At 40.2% G+C, this 18183-nt stretch overlaps 1 protein-coding gene across 8 annotated transcripts in view; it reads left to right on the top strand.

Annotated features, from left to right (window-relative positions):
• ADAMTSL3 (ADAMTS like 3) overlaps positions 1–18183 on the top strand; it is a 168222-nt gene that overhangs the window by 54985 nt on the left and 95054 nt on the right. For all 8 annotated transcript variants that reach the window (XR_005558603.1, XM_039358892.1, XM_039358891.1 and 5 more), the window contains exon 3: positions 7196–7315. Coding sequence is in view for 7 of the 8 variants with exons in the window: in XM_039358892.1 (XP_039214826.1) it covers positions 7196–7315 (120 nt within the window). In the remaining variant the exon portion in view is untranslated. The remainder of the gene's footprint in view (positions 1–7195; positions 7316–18183) is intronic.

The raw sequence follows: 18183 nt of genomic DNA, 5'->3' as shown, positions 1-18183 counted from the left end.
TTGAAATATTATGACCCAGCTGTCCAGAGAAAATGGATAAAGGCGTATTATGAAGGAGATCATAATGAAAAAAATGATCTTTTATATTAGAATTGTGGCAGTAGCTTGAAATTCATTTGCACTGTCAGTGTTGCTAGGCAGCTTGAACTAACCATACCTTCTAACGGTGTGTTGGGGATGATAATACTGTTGGTGAAGGAGCAAAACCCAGAGTGGTGAAATTGTTCTTTCAAATCTAATCTTAGCCAGACATCTGTGATCTAACTTTACATCTTGCAATGGAACAGCCTTCTCTAACTACACTTTAAAAATAATAAGTTCTGATCAACTTGTAGGACGCTTAGAACAGGGCTTTTCAACCTTTTCACCCATTGTACCACTTTTAGGATATGGCAACATCCGAGTACCACCAGTTGCCTAGCAAGCTGTCAAAAACTTGATGACCCCCCCCCCAAAAAAGGAAAAAAGTGATGAAGTACAGGTAGTCCTCGACTTACAACAGTTCACTTAGTGACTGCTCGAAGTTACAATGGCACTGGATTATCAGGGGGCAGTTACAGTTTGCCTAATTTCGCAGAATGTATTAACACAATTTAGCTGCATTCCAAAAAACGACGTTGGAATGATCCGATAACAGCAATTGTACCTGAAAAAGATAAGTGTTTTGCGGGCTTTTTATCAAGTGAGATGTTATAAGGTGGGTCCGTGAGTCCTTATGGAATTATTTTTAATTTTGAAAAGATAATTATCCATCACTGGAACGTGTTTTCAATTGGCTCCATTGCCAGTGTAAGGTGCAATCAATACTGATGTTTAACTTAGGGAGGATAGTATGACTGCTTTCATAAAGAGCAGTATTTAGAATAGAATAACAGAGTTGGAAGGGACCTTGGAGGTCATCTAGTCCAACCCCCTGCTCAGGCAGGAAACCCTATACCATTTCAGACAAATGGTTGTCTAGTCTCTTCTTAAAAACTTCCAGTGTTGGAGCCTTCACCGCTTCTGGAGGCCAGTCATTCCACTGATCAATTGTTTACTGGAGATAGTAGTCAAAATCTGTGGGGAATGTACATATCCACATTCTTCCAATGAGAAAATTCAGTTTCAGGAGGTTGAGATGCAGCCTCTGAGTAGAATAAGGGAGTTGCTAAGTGGAAACTTGATCTGGGGGCAAAACAGCAAGAAGGAGGCAAAAGTAAGAGGTGGTCCTTGGAGGCAGCAAGCAGAAGACCTGGTGTTTGGCTTTGACCCAAGGGAACGTTGCTATGGTGTTGAACTAGCAGTGTTTGCAATTGAGCTTCACATACAGGGTCATCTGGGGTTGGTGAGCAGGGCAGCCAAACAGAATTCCATGGGTGGAGTGAGTGAATCCACTTAAGGGTTGAACCCTCTGGCTGTGTTTCTGCTGAGAAGCTCTGAGCTTGTATGTTTAGATATCTTCCCCTGGGTGGGGATGGGCTTAGGGGCTGAAAATGTTTCAGCTGGTTTGGGATTCTACCCAGTCACTTTTCACAATGTTTTGTTATTTGTTTGCCTAAGTAGATCCTTCATCCTTTAGGAAGAGCTAGTTTGGCTGTAGAGCACTATTATATTCCCCTTTTTTTAATGAGAAGAAGCATTGTGCCTTTTGAAAAATGAATTAAAAAGTAGGTAATTCTCCCCCCCCCTAACCATACAGAAAGTTGTCATTTTACTGGTTGACATCTTAGTCACGAGACCACTTAAGCCATGCAGGAAATTGACAAAATTGAAGTTAAATGATTGTGTGAAAAGAGAATCTGGAGTGGAGGCCCAAAGCTGAAGACCAGCGAAGAACTCAAGACAGAACCAGAGAAGAAACTGGAAATCAGAACACACCAACCTTCAAACCCTACTTAGAAGAAGTCAAGCCTTGCTGGTGGACACTAGGATCTAGAAGACTCTTCATTTGAGAAGATATGGTGGCCAGGCTCATCACCCAAAGCTAGGAGATTCTTGCCTGGTGGTTATGTTCTTAGCTGAGCCATTCCCACTGTTCCTACTGCTTAAGCCAGTGGTTCTCAACCTTTTTAATGCTGCGACCCCCAACCGGTCATAAGTCGAGGATTACTCAACTGGTCATAAGTCGAGGACTACTCAACTGGTGCAGCACCGTTTGCAGAATGGGACTTTTGGCAGGCTCAGCAGGGCAGAGACAGCCTGGACAATTCCTATTGGCTTTTGAAAGCCAATAGAATTAGACTCTATTCAAAAGAGTCTATTCTATTGGCTTTCAAAAGCCAATAGAATAAAAGGGAGTAGCACAGCTAAGGAAAAGAGCAAAAAAATGGCGGACTGCGTGGTTTGGCGACCCCCGTGAAATGGTCGTTCGACCCCAAATGGGGTCCCGACTCACAGGTTGAGAATCACTGGCTTAAGCAAACTGGGACCAAGTAACCAATTAACATCAGCTCTAATTGGCTGGGACTTTTCAGACTCACTGCCCAATTTGCTAATTGGTGATACCTCATGTTGCTCATAAATTGCGGGACTGGCCCAAAGTCACCCAGTTGGTTTTCATGCCTAAGTAAGACTAGAATTCACACTCTCCCAGTTTCTAACCTAATGCTCTTTGTACTTAAGTAAGAATCACAGCCCTTGCCTTAAATGCAACGAGTATGGGGTTTGTATCATTTAAATCGCAGTACAATTGTGACACAGAAAAGCCTTTTATCTGTTCAGATTTTAAAATGTTTATCCCAGTTAAAACATAAAAGACAACCGGCTACAAAGTTGACTTTTAAAATAATCTCTTACACCAACTACTCTAAACCCTGTCTATACTTTCATCCCATGCTAAAGGAAGTGGATTGCTATTCAAGGCGAGTTTGCATTGCCAGAAAGAAGGATTATTATTCAAGTAACTCACCAAAGATTGGCATTCCTGCTTAAATCCATTTATATTCTACCAAAGTTGTTTTTACCTAAAGATACCATGCTCCAGCTATCTAATCCTGTAATAAACTATTTTTCCTAGGTGGGAGATTTCTTTTCCATTACCTGGTTTATAAATATCTAGTTGCTCTTTCGACAAGTTAATAAACAAATGGCGATAAAGGAGAATATTTGTAAAGGGTTGAAAAGAGGGGTCCTTGGTTATTTTCTTGCAGAAGTTTCATTACCCAGCTAGGTAACATCATCAAGGTCCCCTAATAAATAAGTCTTTAAATAACCAAGAGCCCATTGGTCAGTCCCTTTCAGTTGCATGATTTTATTAATTCTGAAATATTCTGCAGGCTTTTTTTTTTTTAAAAAAAGGTAGGATGGGTTCATCAATTTAAGAATATTTTTTTCTATATTTTCAGTAAGTATTTTCTACACCCTGGCTAGATTCTTACATACCAGGATGCAGAATACCTATCATAATTATAATTTGGCCAGGGTTCCAAGGCTGATGCTAATATGGATGGTTTGCCTGGATCCTTGTAAAATACAGGTGGAAAACATTTCAAAGATCTGAGAATTAGAGTAGAACTCAGAGTTTGCAGCATTCAACTAACCAACCTATCTTTTAGGTTTCCTGAAATTTTCACTAGAGAATCGAATCTTAAATAATTTTAAACTAGAGTCCACTAGTAGACATAGGAGCTGGGCATCAGAAAAGGCAGCAATTTGTTAATTTGATGTTTAAAAATCCATGATTAAGTTCTTCTATGTTAATGCAAGAAACCAGCATGGATGTGTCCACGTACATCAAGAGTCCAGCTGTTTCTGTACTAGAGACAAATTCCTTATGTATCTAACCACACCTGGCAAAATTATTCTATTCTATTCTATTCTATTCTATTCTATTCTATTCTATTCTATTCTATTCTATTCTATCCTATCCTATCCTATCCTATCCTATCCTATCCTATCCTATATTCTGTTCTGTTCTATTCTATTCTATTCTATTCTATTCTATTCTATTCTATTCTATCCTATCCTATCCTATCCTATCCTATCCTATCCTATATTCTGTTCTATTCTATTCTATTCTATTCTATTCTATTCTATTCTATTCTATTCTATTCTATTCTATTCTATTCCATTCCATTCCATTCCATTCCATTCCATTCCATTCCATTCCATTCCATTCCCAATTCTCTATGTATTCTCTATGTTCTGTATATTCTATATATTCCATGTTGTACTCTACACTATTTAGATTTGACTACAATTTCTCAAATATCGTTTGTTCAGTAGCCCATAAGTCTAAATTCTGGTTGCATCTTTCCATTATATGATCTTGTTTATATTTTATTTCTCTTTACTGTGACAGTCCATTCCTCAAAGATAAATTGAGCGTATATTGTTCCTTGTGGAATTACTTCAGTAGATTTCAGTTTTTGCTTTCTGCTCTGGCTGTTTGGGTCACTAGCAAAGGATAAAAAGGGCTCAGGATAACTCAGCTGGTTGCTTCTCTGTGGTCTTTATCTTTCATCATGGGTATTAGTCATCTTTCCTTCTAACTGGCTGTCCTCCCCAGCTCCCACCGTAGACACTAATACCCATCTTTGTCTATTTTTTTCTTATTCTTATACGCTCCATGGAAATCCTTGCAGGGAACATTAAGTTCGTTTTACACGTAAGGCCCCTGATGTTTTCCTGATTTGTGTTCTTTGCCAGAAATTTTAGAGAGAAGATAGAAGCAACATTTTAAGAAGAAGGTTGGCTCTTTTATTGTGATGGGAGACAGGAATAAGAAAAAGAAAATCCAAATCTGCCCATGACAGATTCTGTTAGCTACTTTCTGAGATCAGCAAAAAAAATAAAATAATCAAATCTGTTTTTCCATTTATAAATGGTACAATCATATGTAGGTAAACAGAATTTTGCACACGCATTTTAAGCAGTGCCCAAACACGAGAAATTTGGATTGATGGACAAGAAAGGTGTTAGCTAATGAATTTTAGGAGTTGGCATTTACTTTGACTGCATTAATTACAAAGCACGTTTTACAGTGACAGAATTCTCTGCTTTGCAAAAGTTGCTGGGTATCTGTTTGTTTTTGCACCTTGCGATTATTCTTTTATCTTTATAGGCTTCCATTGTTTTGTAGCTGCTCTTTTTAAATATCAGTAGTCCTCAATGTACGACCACAGTTGAGGCCAAAATTTATGTCGCTAAGCAATTTGTTAAGTGAGTTTTGCCCCGTTTTGTGACTTTTCTTGCCACAGTTGTTAAGCAAATCACTCCAGTTAGCAACCTAATAGTTAAGTGAATCTGGCTTCCCCATTGACTTTGCTTGTGAGAAGGTCGCAAAAGGAGATCACGTGATCACAGGACACCATCATAAATATGGACCTGTTGTCAAGCATCCAAATTTTGATCACATGACCATGGGGATGCTGCTACAATGGTTATAAGTGTGAAAAATAGCATAGCATAGTGTAGCATAGCATAGCATAGCGCTTATATACCGCTTCACAGTACTTTACAGCCCTCTCTAAGTGGTTTAGAGAGTCAGCATATTCATCCCAACAATCTGGGTCCTCATTTTACTGACCTCAGAAGGACGGAAGGCTGAGTCAACCTTGAGCCAGTAAGGATCAAACTGCTGGCAATTGGCAGAGTTATGGAAGGAAGGAAGGAAGGAAGGAAGGAAGGAAGGAAGGAAGGAAGGAAGGAAGGAAGGAAGGGCAATAGCAATAGTCTTTACACTTATATACCGCTTCACAGTGCTTCACAGCCCTCTCTAAGTGGTTTAGAGAGTCAGCATATTCATCCCAACAATCTGGGTCCTCATTTTACCGACCTGGTCATAAGTCACTTTTTTCCAGTGCCATTGTCACTTTCAACGGTCACTAAGTGAGCTGTTGCAACTCGAGGGCTACCTGTAGTCTGTTTGCATTCTCATTTTAAATGTTTCTTAAAAGCTTTTTTTTTTTTTTGCAAGAAAGCCCCTTCCCACATTTTTGTTAATGGAAGACTGGTACAGAAATGAGAAACAGTTAAAATAAACAATATGCTTTAGCCTTCTTGAGCTTTAGAATGACTACACAACAGGCACCGACATCTTAAAGTATGTTACATGGGCTCTTCTGATTCACCTCGACAGACGGTTGATATCGTTCCATCGTTTTAAGCAAGATGTAAAATATCCTTGCAATTTTTTTTTTTTTTTAGGAATTGAGAATACTGTAGTTTTTCATAATGCTGCACAGGGAGTTGACTGCTGTCTGATATGATCTGGTATATTGAGATGAAAATGAAATAGCATTTCCCTCCCCCTTCCCTCCCCCCCAGGGGCAGTTTTTATTCCAAGTTGTAGACATCTTTCCCATGTTTGAATGTGTTATATATCGGAAAGGAAAGTTTTGTGTTCAGACAAAATTTATATACTTGAATTTTTTGGGATGCTGTATACTTGCCTTAAATGTTATTCTATTCTTAATAGCATTTAGTAGGTTGCTCTTACTATAAAATTGAATCTGCTTGCTTTCCCCCCCCCCCATCTCTCTTTCCAAAATTTATTGGGTGCTTAATAGTCAAGCTGGTAAAGATTGCAGAAGTGTTTCCATTCTAACAGATAACCTCTTGGGTTGAATTTTTCCACGCTGCTGGCTGTAATTCAGATTGCTATAGTGGAATACAAACCAAAGGTAATAAAACATCTGTCACATTGGCTTCAATGGAATATAAATGCCTTCCACTCAATGGGAAAAAGCTTTCTGGAGACTGTATTTCATTAAACAACAGCAAGCATAGTAATGACGTAATATAATGGTGCAGTTAAGAAAAATAAATATCAGAATGGTATACGAATGTCTATACAGGTGAAAAACTATTGACTATATTTTAGCACTTAGTTTTATTATGATGATTGTATAAAATTGCAATTTAAAGAGGGATGCAGTTTGGAATCTGGCTTCCCCATTGATTGGCAACCCACCTGGCGACAGGAGTCCATGGCTGTCCCTCTTAAATTAACTAAAACTGGGAGTTGAAGTCCACAAGTCATAAAAGGGCCGAGTTTGAAGACCCCTGGTTTATAATATCAGCATTATTTCCATATTTCCCCCAACAATCTGGGTCCTCATTTTTACTGACCTCAGGAGGATGGAAGGCTAAATCAACCATGAGCCCCATCAAGATTGAACTCTAGACTGTGGGCAGAGTGTTGCCATTGAGAAATGTACTGTATTTGTCTTCTTTCTTTTGAATCTGTAACAGGTGGTCTTGTGTTCTTTTCTAGACAACAGCAGAACAGTTGCAAGAGGCTTATTTCTTGCCCGAATTTGTACTTTCTCCACAAGGAAGTTTTTTAGAAGACACCACAGGAGAACAGTTCCTTACTTACCACTTTGATGATCAGGTTAGTCTGCTGCATATGAAATGAGGGTGATCCTTTTATTCAATGTTGGGAACGTCTCTGCTTGTTGGTGTGATGGGCTGGTGCTGTGCTGGCTGTCTTTGTGTCTAAGCCAAGGCCATTTCAGACAGTCCTCATTTAGCAACTGTCTCGTTTAGTGATGAAACAATACAACTTTATGTCCAGTCCTCACACTGATGACCATCAAGGTCTATAAAGCAAGGGGAAGCTGAAGTCAGATCATAAGCACAGTCGAAATTTCAGTTAGCAGCTGCTTCACTCTGGGACCGAGTTGCAGGTCCCAGTTGTGTTTGCTAAATGAGGACTATCTGCATTTCTCTTAACATGATGGAAAGCTACAAAAAATAAAATGATATTCCTAGTTAAATGAATCCCTATCTGAACAGGAGGTTTTCTCAGTCTGCGTAGAATCTGTGAGCAAAAGGCAGCCATATATGAACCTGGAACATAATCCATATGAACGGACTTAGGTTTGGCTAGTCTAAAGAAAAGAAGAAATAGGGGAGACATGATAGCAGTATTTGAGGGGCTTCCACAAAGAACAGGATGTCACATTATTCACCAAAGCACCAGAGGGCAGGACAAGAAACAATGGTTGGAAACTGATCAAAGAGAGAGGCAACCTGGAATTAAGGAGACAATTCCCAACAGTGAGGACAATTTACCAGTGGAACAGCTTCCTTCAGAAATCGTGGATTGCTCCATCACTGGAGATTTTTAAGAAGAGACCAGACAGCCACTTGTCTGAGATAGTATAGGTTCTCCTGCTTGAGCAGGGGGCTGGACTAGAAGACCTCCAAGGTCCCTTCCAGCTCTATTCTATTCTAATCTTCGAGCCATCTAATTTACGAAAAGAAATGGTGCAAAGATAGAAAAGAAGGGAACCGATGTTAGATATTCTCCTTTTCGTGTCCCACTGAAAAATGAGAACGTGTGTGCTAATAAACCTCATGCACTTGTGTATGTCACTGATAAACCTCATGCACTTGTGTATGTCACTGAATTGTATTCTGTATTAACTACGGCATAAAAATGTCCTTTTATAGAGAGATGACTCAGATTAGTTTGGCCTGTGCTCATTCATAAGTCCATTCCATTTCATTTCCACATTGATCCGTGAGCGTTTGTGGTTAAGTCAAAGATCTGCATACTTTGACGATGAAGTCAGTAACATAATGTGTTTTAGGCACAATTTGGGAAGTTTTTAAAAGCCCTAAAAATTCATCCCCAATTGTAGAGAATGGCAAGAATAACTGTTTTCTCAAACACATGTTAATTCAGGAAGTGGAAATTATATTGGTTACCTTTGAAATGAAGATCAAATTGTCTTTGGTAGTCAACCAAATACTTCACAAAAGGATTTCTTATAATCGCCTTCCACAAGACATAGTGACATGTAAGAGATCAAAACGCTGCAAACGAACTCTCATATTGTGTGTTTTTTAAAAATGGAACATTTGTAATATTCACAAAACCATCTTAGAGAAATCCCTAAATACAGCTAACATTCCATAATGTGTAGCCATGGAATGCATCACTTTCCATGTTTATTTAATTATTATTATTTTTTGCAGGGCTGGGTTATTTTGTGCTCGACGAGCTTTATTAAACAGTGAAATTACAAAGGGAGTTAGTAATGGATAAAGCAGGGACTCTGGAAAATAACAAATCATGTTTCTTCTAATTAGACCGGCAATGCGTATTCCAGAAGCTAGAGATAATTGTGCTAAATGTGGAGTAGAGATATAATGGCAAAGAAAATAGCACATAAGAGCCCCTGTTAATCTTGGCAAATGTTCTAAAGCTAACCTGGGAAGTGTGTCACAGGCTGTGGACATTCATTTGTAACACGAGGCCTCCCCCAAACACGTTGAGCTCTGCATGAAATTGATGGGAATTGTACATGGACACTTAAAGCACAGAGGTAGCACAGTGTGAGTAATGCAGAGATGTAAAGCCCCCCCCCCCAATCTGTTAAATGGTAAATAGTTTCCTTTCCCCCCTGCCCAGCCAGCCTGGCTCCAGATAAACTCTGCTCATGGCAACTATTCTTTCCCTCAGACATAGTTTGATATGTGAGAATGATGGCCATGTTAGATTACAGTTGTGGGGTCTCTAGCGCTCTCTGAGCTTGATGGTTTCCTGGCAGATGTTTCATGCAAGTGCACCAATGATGTAACCTGGTTGGATGATGAAACATCTGTAAGAAAACATCCAGGTTCAGAGAGGTCTCCAAAGTTCAAGGTTAGTTACAAATATTCTCTTCTGTCAGAAGATTATAATTTTCAGAAGTGGTCAAGGCTGCTATCTATCACCATCTCTCTGTGGTATTTCCTGTTTTGCTACCAGTCAGTTGAGATTTGAATCCACCCCTCAGATGCAACCGTTCAATGCCAACGTGAAATCCCAAGTCCTCCAGCCAACCCATCTTAGCAGATGGCTCTTGGGGCATGCCTCTTCTGATGACTAGAGAGGAAGAGGAAAGTCTGAGCAGAGACGGTCCCATAAGTCAACCAGCCTCAAATCTTGAAGGGCTATGAAGGGGGCAACCAACACCTTGAATTGCAGCCAGTAGCTTATCTGTAAAAATCTGAGAAGATTTCTTATTGCTATTTTGTGTGTATGTGTGTGTGTGTGTGTGTGTGTGTGTGTGTGTGTGTGTTTGTGTTTGTGTGTGTGTGTGTGTGTGTGTGTGTGTCTGCGATGAAATCAGAGTTGTGGGTTAGACTGATGTGTGAATCAAGCCTTGATTTGTATTCAGAGGAATGCTTCTGAAAATCACTGGGACTTAAAACCTTTTCAGGATTCAACTGGCTTATTTCAACGTGTCAGGTTTGATTTAGTGAAAATGTAGGGTGTTATGTGAACTTTGCCAGTGACCTTATCCCTGAGAAACTTGGTGCTTGAGAAAATAAAATTAAGCAAAACAAACAAACAAACAAACACGATTTGCAGTGAAGGAAGACCTTAGGGCTCATCTCTACCCTTGGCTGCCCACATGGTTTCTCCAGCTTTCGGTTGCTGCTTTCTATATTTGCAACACAAATATTTATTTCTTTCCTGCTACGATATTAAGTTATGTTTTTTTTCTGAAGATAGAACGAAGGATTACTTCTCTGTGTGTAATCTGGTTATTCACTGCTGAGCTGGCATTTAAGCCGGTTTAAAATGAATGTCACTGCTGCTTACATGGTGTGTTTTTTTTCAAACGTGTATCTTAAAAGACTCACTGTTAGTTTGAAATAGAGACAAGTAAAATACGAATAGGAACAACCTGAAGCCTGTTCTACTGCAGCAATGCTATGCGTGGATTCATATTCTGCGCTCATAGTTCATTATATTCAGCTGTATGAAGCCCTTTAAATGCAGATGGAAAACCTTCCAATTCCACATATCCATATATTATTCAATAGCCGGGAGAAAAAAAGGACATTGATTTGCTCCATAAGTATCTCTACAGTCCCTGTTTCATACTTGCACTATAGCGGTTAATATATTTCTAATTTTATTAAAATACTATTATTCATAGAGTGTGCTAGCTATGGTTGAATATTTACTAAGAAATGTGTAATAATAAGAACTTTATTATAGACCAGCAATAGACATCACTTTTTACAATATATTAAGAAAAAAATCAAAATAGTACTAACATTAATAGTAAATAATAACATCCCTGTTAAGAAAATACATGTTCTCGAAATGTTAGGGTCACTCCCTAATTTACGTGAGTGGATAGTCTATTAGAGTGTGAGTAAATATAATGTTCCAAACATTATTAGAGATAATCTCCCAAAAATTGGCACAAGTTGACGGCTATAAATCTGTAACCAATTTTTTTAAATAATTTTTTATTTTTCCAAACTCTTCCCCATACATATATACCGTGATATTTATCAGATGTTAACATACATTCTTTTTACATTCATATATAAGATACTTTTAATAAAATGAAATAAATACATACACATGACTTTTGGTGTTGCTCGCCCATTTCCCCTTTCACTGCATCCACACTCCTCCTCCTCTACCTTCTTTCTCCCTTTCTTCTCTTCCCTACTTCCCTCTTCTTCCTCTCCTCTCCTCTTTCCTTCACCACTTCTCCACACTTCTCTTTTCCTCCAACCTTCCTACTTCCTTCTCCCCTCCTTTACTCTTTTCTCTCTCGTCTCCTTTCTTCCCTCTCATCCCTCTTCAGATACAATGCAGGGGTAATGTCTGAGCAACTCCTCTCTCCAAATTTCCCCATCTGTATTATATACAATAAGATTAATTTTCTCTTACATTAATACTTCTATTTATCTAACCTTCTCGGTATATACTTCTATAAATATTTATACAACCTCCAGTTATTCAATACTGTGTCGCCTGGGTCTCCCTCCTTATCTGCTCCTTCTGCTTCCATCTAAATTGATGTTAACTATCTTTTAACCGTGTTCTCTTTTCAGCCAATCATAAAAAGTTCCCCAGATTTCATAGTAGTCTGACTCTGTCTTATCTTTAATTGTCATTGTTAGTCTATTCATTTCTGCACATTCCAGTATTTTCCCAATCACCTCTCCCTCTGGGGGGGGGGGGCTTTCAGTGTTTTCCAATTTTGTGCAAACACAATCCTGGCTGCCGTAATTATATGAATAATTAAATATGTGTAACCAATTTTTTTCTTGTGGACATGGCCGCAACACAGTATTTTGCCACTGCATGTGTGATAGAGGGGTTTGAGTCCTGGAGGAGAAAGCGTACATAAAAATGGTCTGCCCTCCCTTACTAAGAAATGTGTTTCAATTCTTGGCTGCAAAGCTTGCTGTGTTCATTTTGGACCAGTTTGTATTTGGCACCCAAAAACCATGCTCCATCATTTATACACAATTACTGGAATTTATACATATTAAGCAACATAGTAATGCATAAAATACAATAGTGACTAAAATTCTGACAAATCGCTGTAGTTGAAATTGTCCCCAAATTGATTTCTCTGTGTGGTATTTGAACATTTTGTCACTTAGACAGCCCTGATTGAACCCCAAATATCTTCCTGCTTATTGTGGATAATCCTAAAGACTATCCACATGTTTAGTTGGCTAGTGGACAGTTTAAGAGATTATCTACACTTTGCTGTAAGTAATGGGCATTGCCTTTCCTTGAACCATCATATTTTTATTTTTGCTTCTGTCCTTCTAAGTTGCTCAGGAAAAAAAACACCAGTTATTTTTCCCCCAAATATTAGTAGTTTTGGATTACTTTCATACTGTTGTTTTTTTCCCCAACATTCAAGGTAACTGCTTCCAAATAATAAAATCATTCCAGATGATAGACCACCAACAGTGGACATGAGTAAGATTATGGGACAAATATGGTCATCTCCTTGGTTTTTTTTCATAACTAAGATCTGGGACAGCCTCTCCCAGCTTGATACCATCCAGCTGTGTTAGATTTCAGCTCCCATCGTCCCTGATTCTTAGTCACTTTGGCTCTGGGTGCTAAAGGGTTTCGAAGATGAAAGGCTGAATGAACGTACAATTTATTTCTTTTTGAAAAGAAACAGCAACAAATGAGAAGTCCCGGGTAGGGTGGAGAAAGATCCTGTAGCAAGACAAGTGAGAACGCTCACTCATTTTCCAAGTTTGGTCCTTCGTGTTATTTTCTTCCTATCTCTGCAGATAAGCAGTTTCCTGGCAGTTGACAGCTCTGATTATCTGTATGGGAAAGTTGGATGAGGAGCACCCATTTAATGGGGAAGGTGCATGGGTTCTCCGATTTCTTCCCACAGTTTTTAATGCCTTACATCAAAACTATGTTACTGTATGGGCCAAGAAGTGTTTCTGCCCGGTTGTCTTTTCTCCGTCTTTCATTTTCGGATCCATCCTTCATTCCCTTATCTCTTTTTTTCTCAGGACTTTCTCCGGTTTTTCAGTAATAAAATGAACTGATCGTGCTTTCATTAGTTTATCTTCAGCATCTTTCTTCTACCCTTCACATCTGACCCATTTTTCTTTACGACTTATCTCCTTAATTCTTCAAAGTCAGCTTTCAGCTTTTGGGAGAAATCTCATTTCTTATCTAGCTTTCTGCTGCTCCTTGATTCTGGTTCACTTTGTCTTTGAAGCTTTCCCATCCCTTCTTGCAAAGGCATCAAGGCATCCCATTTGGGACTTTGTACCCCCTCATATAGCAGAGACATCACCCTGCCAACAAAAGTATGTATAGTCAAGGCCATGGTTTTCCCAGTTGCAATGTATGGCTGTGAAAGTTAGACCATAAGAAAGGCTGAGCGCCAAAGAATTGAGGCCTTTGAACTCTGGTGCTGGAGAAGACTCCTGCGAGTCCCCTGGACTGCAAGGCGATCCAACCGGTCAGTCCTAGAGGAGATCAACCCTGACTTCTCTTTAGAAGGCCAGATTCTGAAGTTGAAACTCAAGTACTTTGGCCACCTAATGAGAAGGAAGGACTCACTGGAGAAGAGCCTGCTGCTGGGAAAGATTGAGGGCAAGAGAAGAAGGGGACGACGGAGAATGAGGTGGCTGGATGGAGTCACTGAAGCAGTAGGCGTGAGCTTAAATGGACTCCAGAAGATGGTAGAGGACAGGAAGGCCCAGAGGAAGGTTGTCCATGGGGTCGCAATGGGTCGGACACAATTTCACAACTAACAACAACAACCACCTCCTCATATCTTTGCAACCCTTTCAATTTAAAGGACCTACAGTAAACAACAGAGACTGGATGAAAAGTATCGGGCAACTTTAAGGATCAAAAAGGGGTTGGAAATTTAGCATTTCACTTATGAAAACTTACAGGTAATCCTTGACTTACATTTGAGCCCCAAATTTCTGTTCTTAAGTGAGACTTTTGTTAAATGAGCTTTGCCCCATTTTACGACCTCTCTTGCCCCAGTTGTGCATCACTGCAGTTGTAACATAGTTGTTAAGTGAATCTGGCTTCCCCACTGACTTTGCTTGTCGGGTTAGGTCGCAAAAAGGGATCATGTGACCTTGGGACATTTCAACCATCATAACTATGAGTCAGTTGCCAAGTGTCTGAATTTTGATCACGTGGACCACGGGAGTGGGGGGGGGTGGGAGGTGTTGCAACAGTTGCAATTGTGAAAAACAGTCATAAGTCATTTTTTTCAGTGTCATTGTAACATCGGTCACTAAATGTACTGTTTGCATCAAAAGACCCACTAACAGTCAATGTAAAATGTTTAATAACAGAAAGTATTAGCATATGCAGATCTATTCTCATTGAATGTAGATGCATTATTGTGTTCAACTGAGTTTACTTCTAAATAGGTTTGTGTAGAATTGCAACTTTAGCCTGTGATATTGTGTACAGTATTTAAAACTGTGGAATTGATTTCCAGTTAAATATACTGTACATAGCCATCCTGTGCAAATCTTTGATTTTAAGATGACAGCAATGAAGAGGATCCAGCTTACATTAAGCCTTTAAAAGCACTATTGATTTTATTCTCATTTTTGTTGATGATTTATATCCTGTCTTTGAACTAAGAAGAATACAAAGCAATTTAAAAAGATGCATTTGTAGGATTTTTGTTAGACAACGGAAGGGTGTGCTACTTTTCAAGTTAGAATTGTGGGTTTTTTGTTTTTTTTGCCCGATTCTTAATCTGGAGTATGTAAATATAAATGGAAGTAATTTTTAAATGGCTCTTCTCTTCCTGCCTCCTAATGCTGTTTTTGTTTTGTTTTAAAATCTGCTTCTTTGCTTTACACTATGACAAAACTGTTAAAAACGATATGGACAGATGAATAGAAAAGATTAGTTCTTTAATTGGTTGCAGTGTGGTTTTGATTTGTTGGCAGTGCTGGTGGAATATGAGGGCCAGAAAAAATTGGGCTTCTAAGTCAGTCTTATGTCATAGGCACTGTAACATAAATCAAGCCCTGATGTTTTTCTTGAAAAATCAGAGCTCTTTCTTTCTTTCTTTCTTTCTTTCTTTCTTTCTTTCTTTCTTTCTTTCTTTCTTTCTTTCTTTCTTTCTTTCTTTCTCTCACCCTCCCTCCCTTCCTTCTTTCTCTCTCCCCTTCCTTCCTTTCTTCCTTCCTTCCTTCCTTCCTCTCTCTCTCTCCCTCTCTCTCTCCCTCCCTCCCTTCCTTTTCTCTCTCTCTCTCCCCTCCCTCCCTCCCTCCCTCCCTCCTTCCTTCCTTCCTTCCTTCCTTCCTTCCTTCCTTCCTTCCTTTCTTTCTTTCTTTTACTTTTTTAGTAACTTTATGTGTGAGGTGAGATTCCTACTTGGCTGAGTTTCTGCTAACCACTTGTAGGCAGTGTGACTCGCCCACACATGAGTGACAGAAGGAACAGAAAAGTTTAGAAGCTAAAGCACTCATGTTGGTGATGGCTGGATCTACTTGCACACTTAGCTAAGAACAGGACCGGTTTATAGTGTAAACGGTGCAAGTAGAATCAGCCATCACCAGCATGAAAAATACTTCACTGGGAGCAGGCAAATTTGTTTCAAATCTGGGTTTTTGGAACCACGTGCAAATTGGAGGCTGGCATAGAAGGAAAAGTAGATGGCTGGGTTTCTTTAGGTCAATGGTTCTCAACCTTTCTAATGCCGCGACCCCATAATACAGTTCCCCATGTTGTGGTGACCCCCAACCACTTATACATCACCGGGTGCCAGAGGCATGGCCAAAGAAAAGGGGAAAAAAAATGGCGGACAGCCTTGTTTGGCGACCCCCATGAAATGGTCGTTCGACCCCAAATGGGGTCCCGACCCACAGGTTGAGAACCACAGCCCTAAGTGGAATTTTCCTCCAATAGGGTATTCCCATGTATTTTACCAGGAAACATAGATAGAGCAGCCTAGAAAGGTCAGTGCCCTCCTAACCATACCCAAGCACTCCCAATTTGTTGGCAATGTCCATTTTCCTCTCTGAGTTCATGGTGACCTAACCCTAACCCTAAGTGGAATTTTCCTCCAATGGGATTTTCCCATGTATTTACCAGGAAACATAGATAGGTCAGCCTAGAAAAGTCAGTGCCCTCCTAACCATATCCAAGCACTCCCAATTTGTTGGCGAGGTCCATTTTGCTCTATGTGTTCATGGTGACCTAACCCTAACCCTAAGTGGAATTTTCCTCCAATGGGGTTTTCCCATGTATTTTACCAGGAAACATAGATAGGGCAGCCTAGAAAGGTCAGTGCCCTCCTAACCATACCCAAGCACTCCCAATTTGTTGGCAATGTCCATTTTCCTCTCTGAGTTCATGGTGAGCTAACCCTAACCCTAAGTGGAATTTTCCTCCAATGGGATTTTCCCATGTATTTTACAAGGAAACAGAGATAGGTCAGCCTAGAAAAGTCAGTGCCCTCCTAACCATATCCAAGCACTCCCAATTTGTTGGCGAGGTCCATTTTGCTCTATGTGTTCATGGTGACCTAACCCTAACCCTAAGTGGAATTTTCCTCCAATGGGGTTTTCCCATGTATTTTACCAGGAAACATAGATAGGTCAGCCTAGAAAAGCCCTCCTAACCATACCCAAGCACTCCCAATTTTGTTGACGAGGGTACAATTTGCTCTATGTGTTCATGGTAGACCTAACCCTAACCCTAAGTGGAATTTTCCCCCCTCCAATGGGGTTTTCCAGTATTTTACAGTTTCCCATGTTGTGGTGACCCCCAACCACTTATACATCACCGGGTGCCAGGGGCATGGCCAAAGAAAAGGGGGAAAAAATGGCGGACAGCCTTGTTTGGCGACCCCCATGCAATGGTCGTTCGACCCCAAATGGGGTCCTGACCCACAGGTTGAGAACCACTGCTTTAGGTATTCTGTGCGTTGTGCCTCACAACAGGAGCATCTTGACCCATCTCCAAGATGGCGTTCTGAGCCAGCTGGAATTTTGTCTCTCCTGCTGACAAACCGCTGGTTTCATCGCCAAAGTTGGCTGCTTAGTGGCATGCTTCCCGGTTATGAATGGGAGATACTAGGAATGACTCAAGATGCCTCTTGGATGATTTGAGAAGAGGACCTAGAAGGTAACAATCTAGGTGGGAGGGGTCAGAGAGCCAAATCTCCATCTTTTTCCTTTCCACTGTCTGCTTTTTAAAAAATGCCTGGGTTTTAACTGTACCACTGTTGTGAACTTGAGGGATATGACCCAACCGTGGGCCAAATCAGGGCTCCTTTTGGAGAAAGGCGTTAGGATTCTCACAATGCAAAATCCTGCTCTTAAACCTGTCCCAAACTCTAAAAAAATGCAACCCATTAAAAGAAAATGGATCAGGAAAGGATATCATGTCAATAATACATAATAATACATGGGCCACGAAATCTTCCTCTGCAGATAAACTCTGGCTGGCAACTTCAGAGGTCCTTCACAAAATTGGTGCAGCAATTTATCTTGGTCATTTTTGTGTGTGTGTCAGAAATACTGAAGTGCTTCCACGGTGGAATGATTTGCTGGTGATATCACCGTTGCTCGGGGGATGCCCAGTTGGGAGCCCCTTTCATGCCCCCATGAAGTTGCCCACCCAAGTGGTACCCATTAATCTATTTGCAGTCACCTGCTTTTAAACTGCTGGATCAGCAGGAGCTGGAGCCTGTGACAGGAGCTCACCCCACCACCAGCAGCAACGGGTCTCAAACGCATGCCTACTGATTGGCAGCTCAGTGTTCTAACCTCATGAGTCCCCGTGCTTCTCCATCTTGGTCACGTATAACTATGGTTTTCCTTGAAAAAGTGAAAGACAGACACATGTTCCCAAATAACCTCAGGGCATGCACCAAGAGAGCCCTGATGGAGCTGAGATCCTCAGCAGGTGTCCATTATATGTTTGAAAATTTGTATCTGCTCCCTGTAGGGTACAGGAGTTTTTGGGAA

Source organism: Crotalus tigris, unplaced genomic scaffold, assembly GCF_016545835.1.
Source record: "Crotalus tigris isolate CLP2741 ecotype Arizona unplaced genomic scaffold, ASM1654583v1 scf7180000019068.10715455, whole genome shotgun sequence".
NCBI classification, from domain to species: Eukaryota; Metazoa; Chordata; class Lepidosauria; order Squamata; family Viperidae; genus Crotalus; species Crotalus tigris.
Note: the sequence above shows the minus strand (reverse complement) of the source record. Positions and strands in the feature narration are given on the sequence as shown.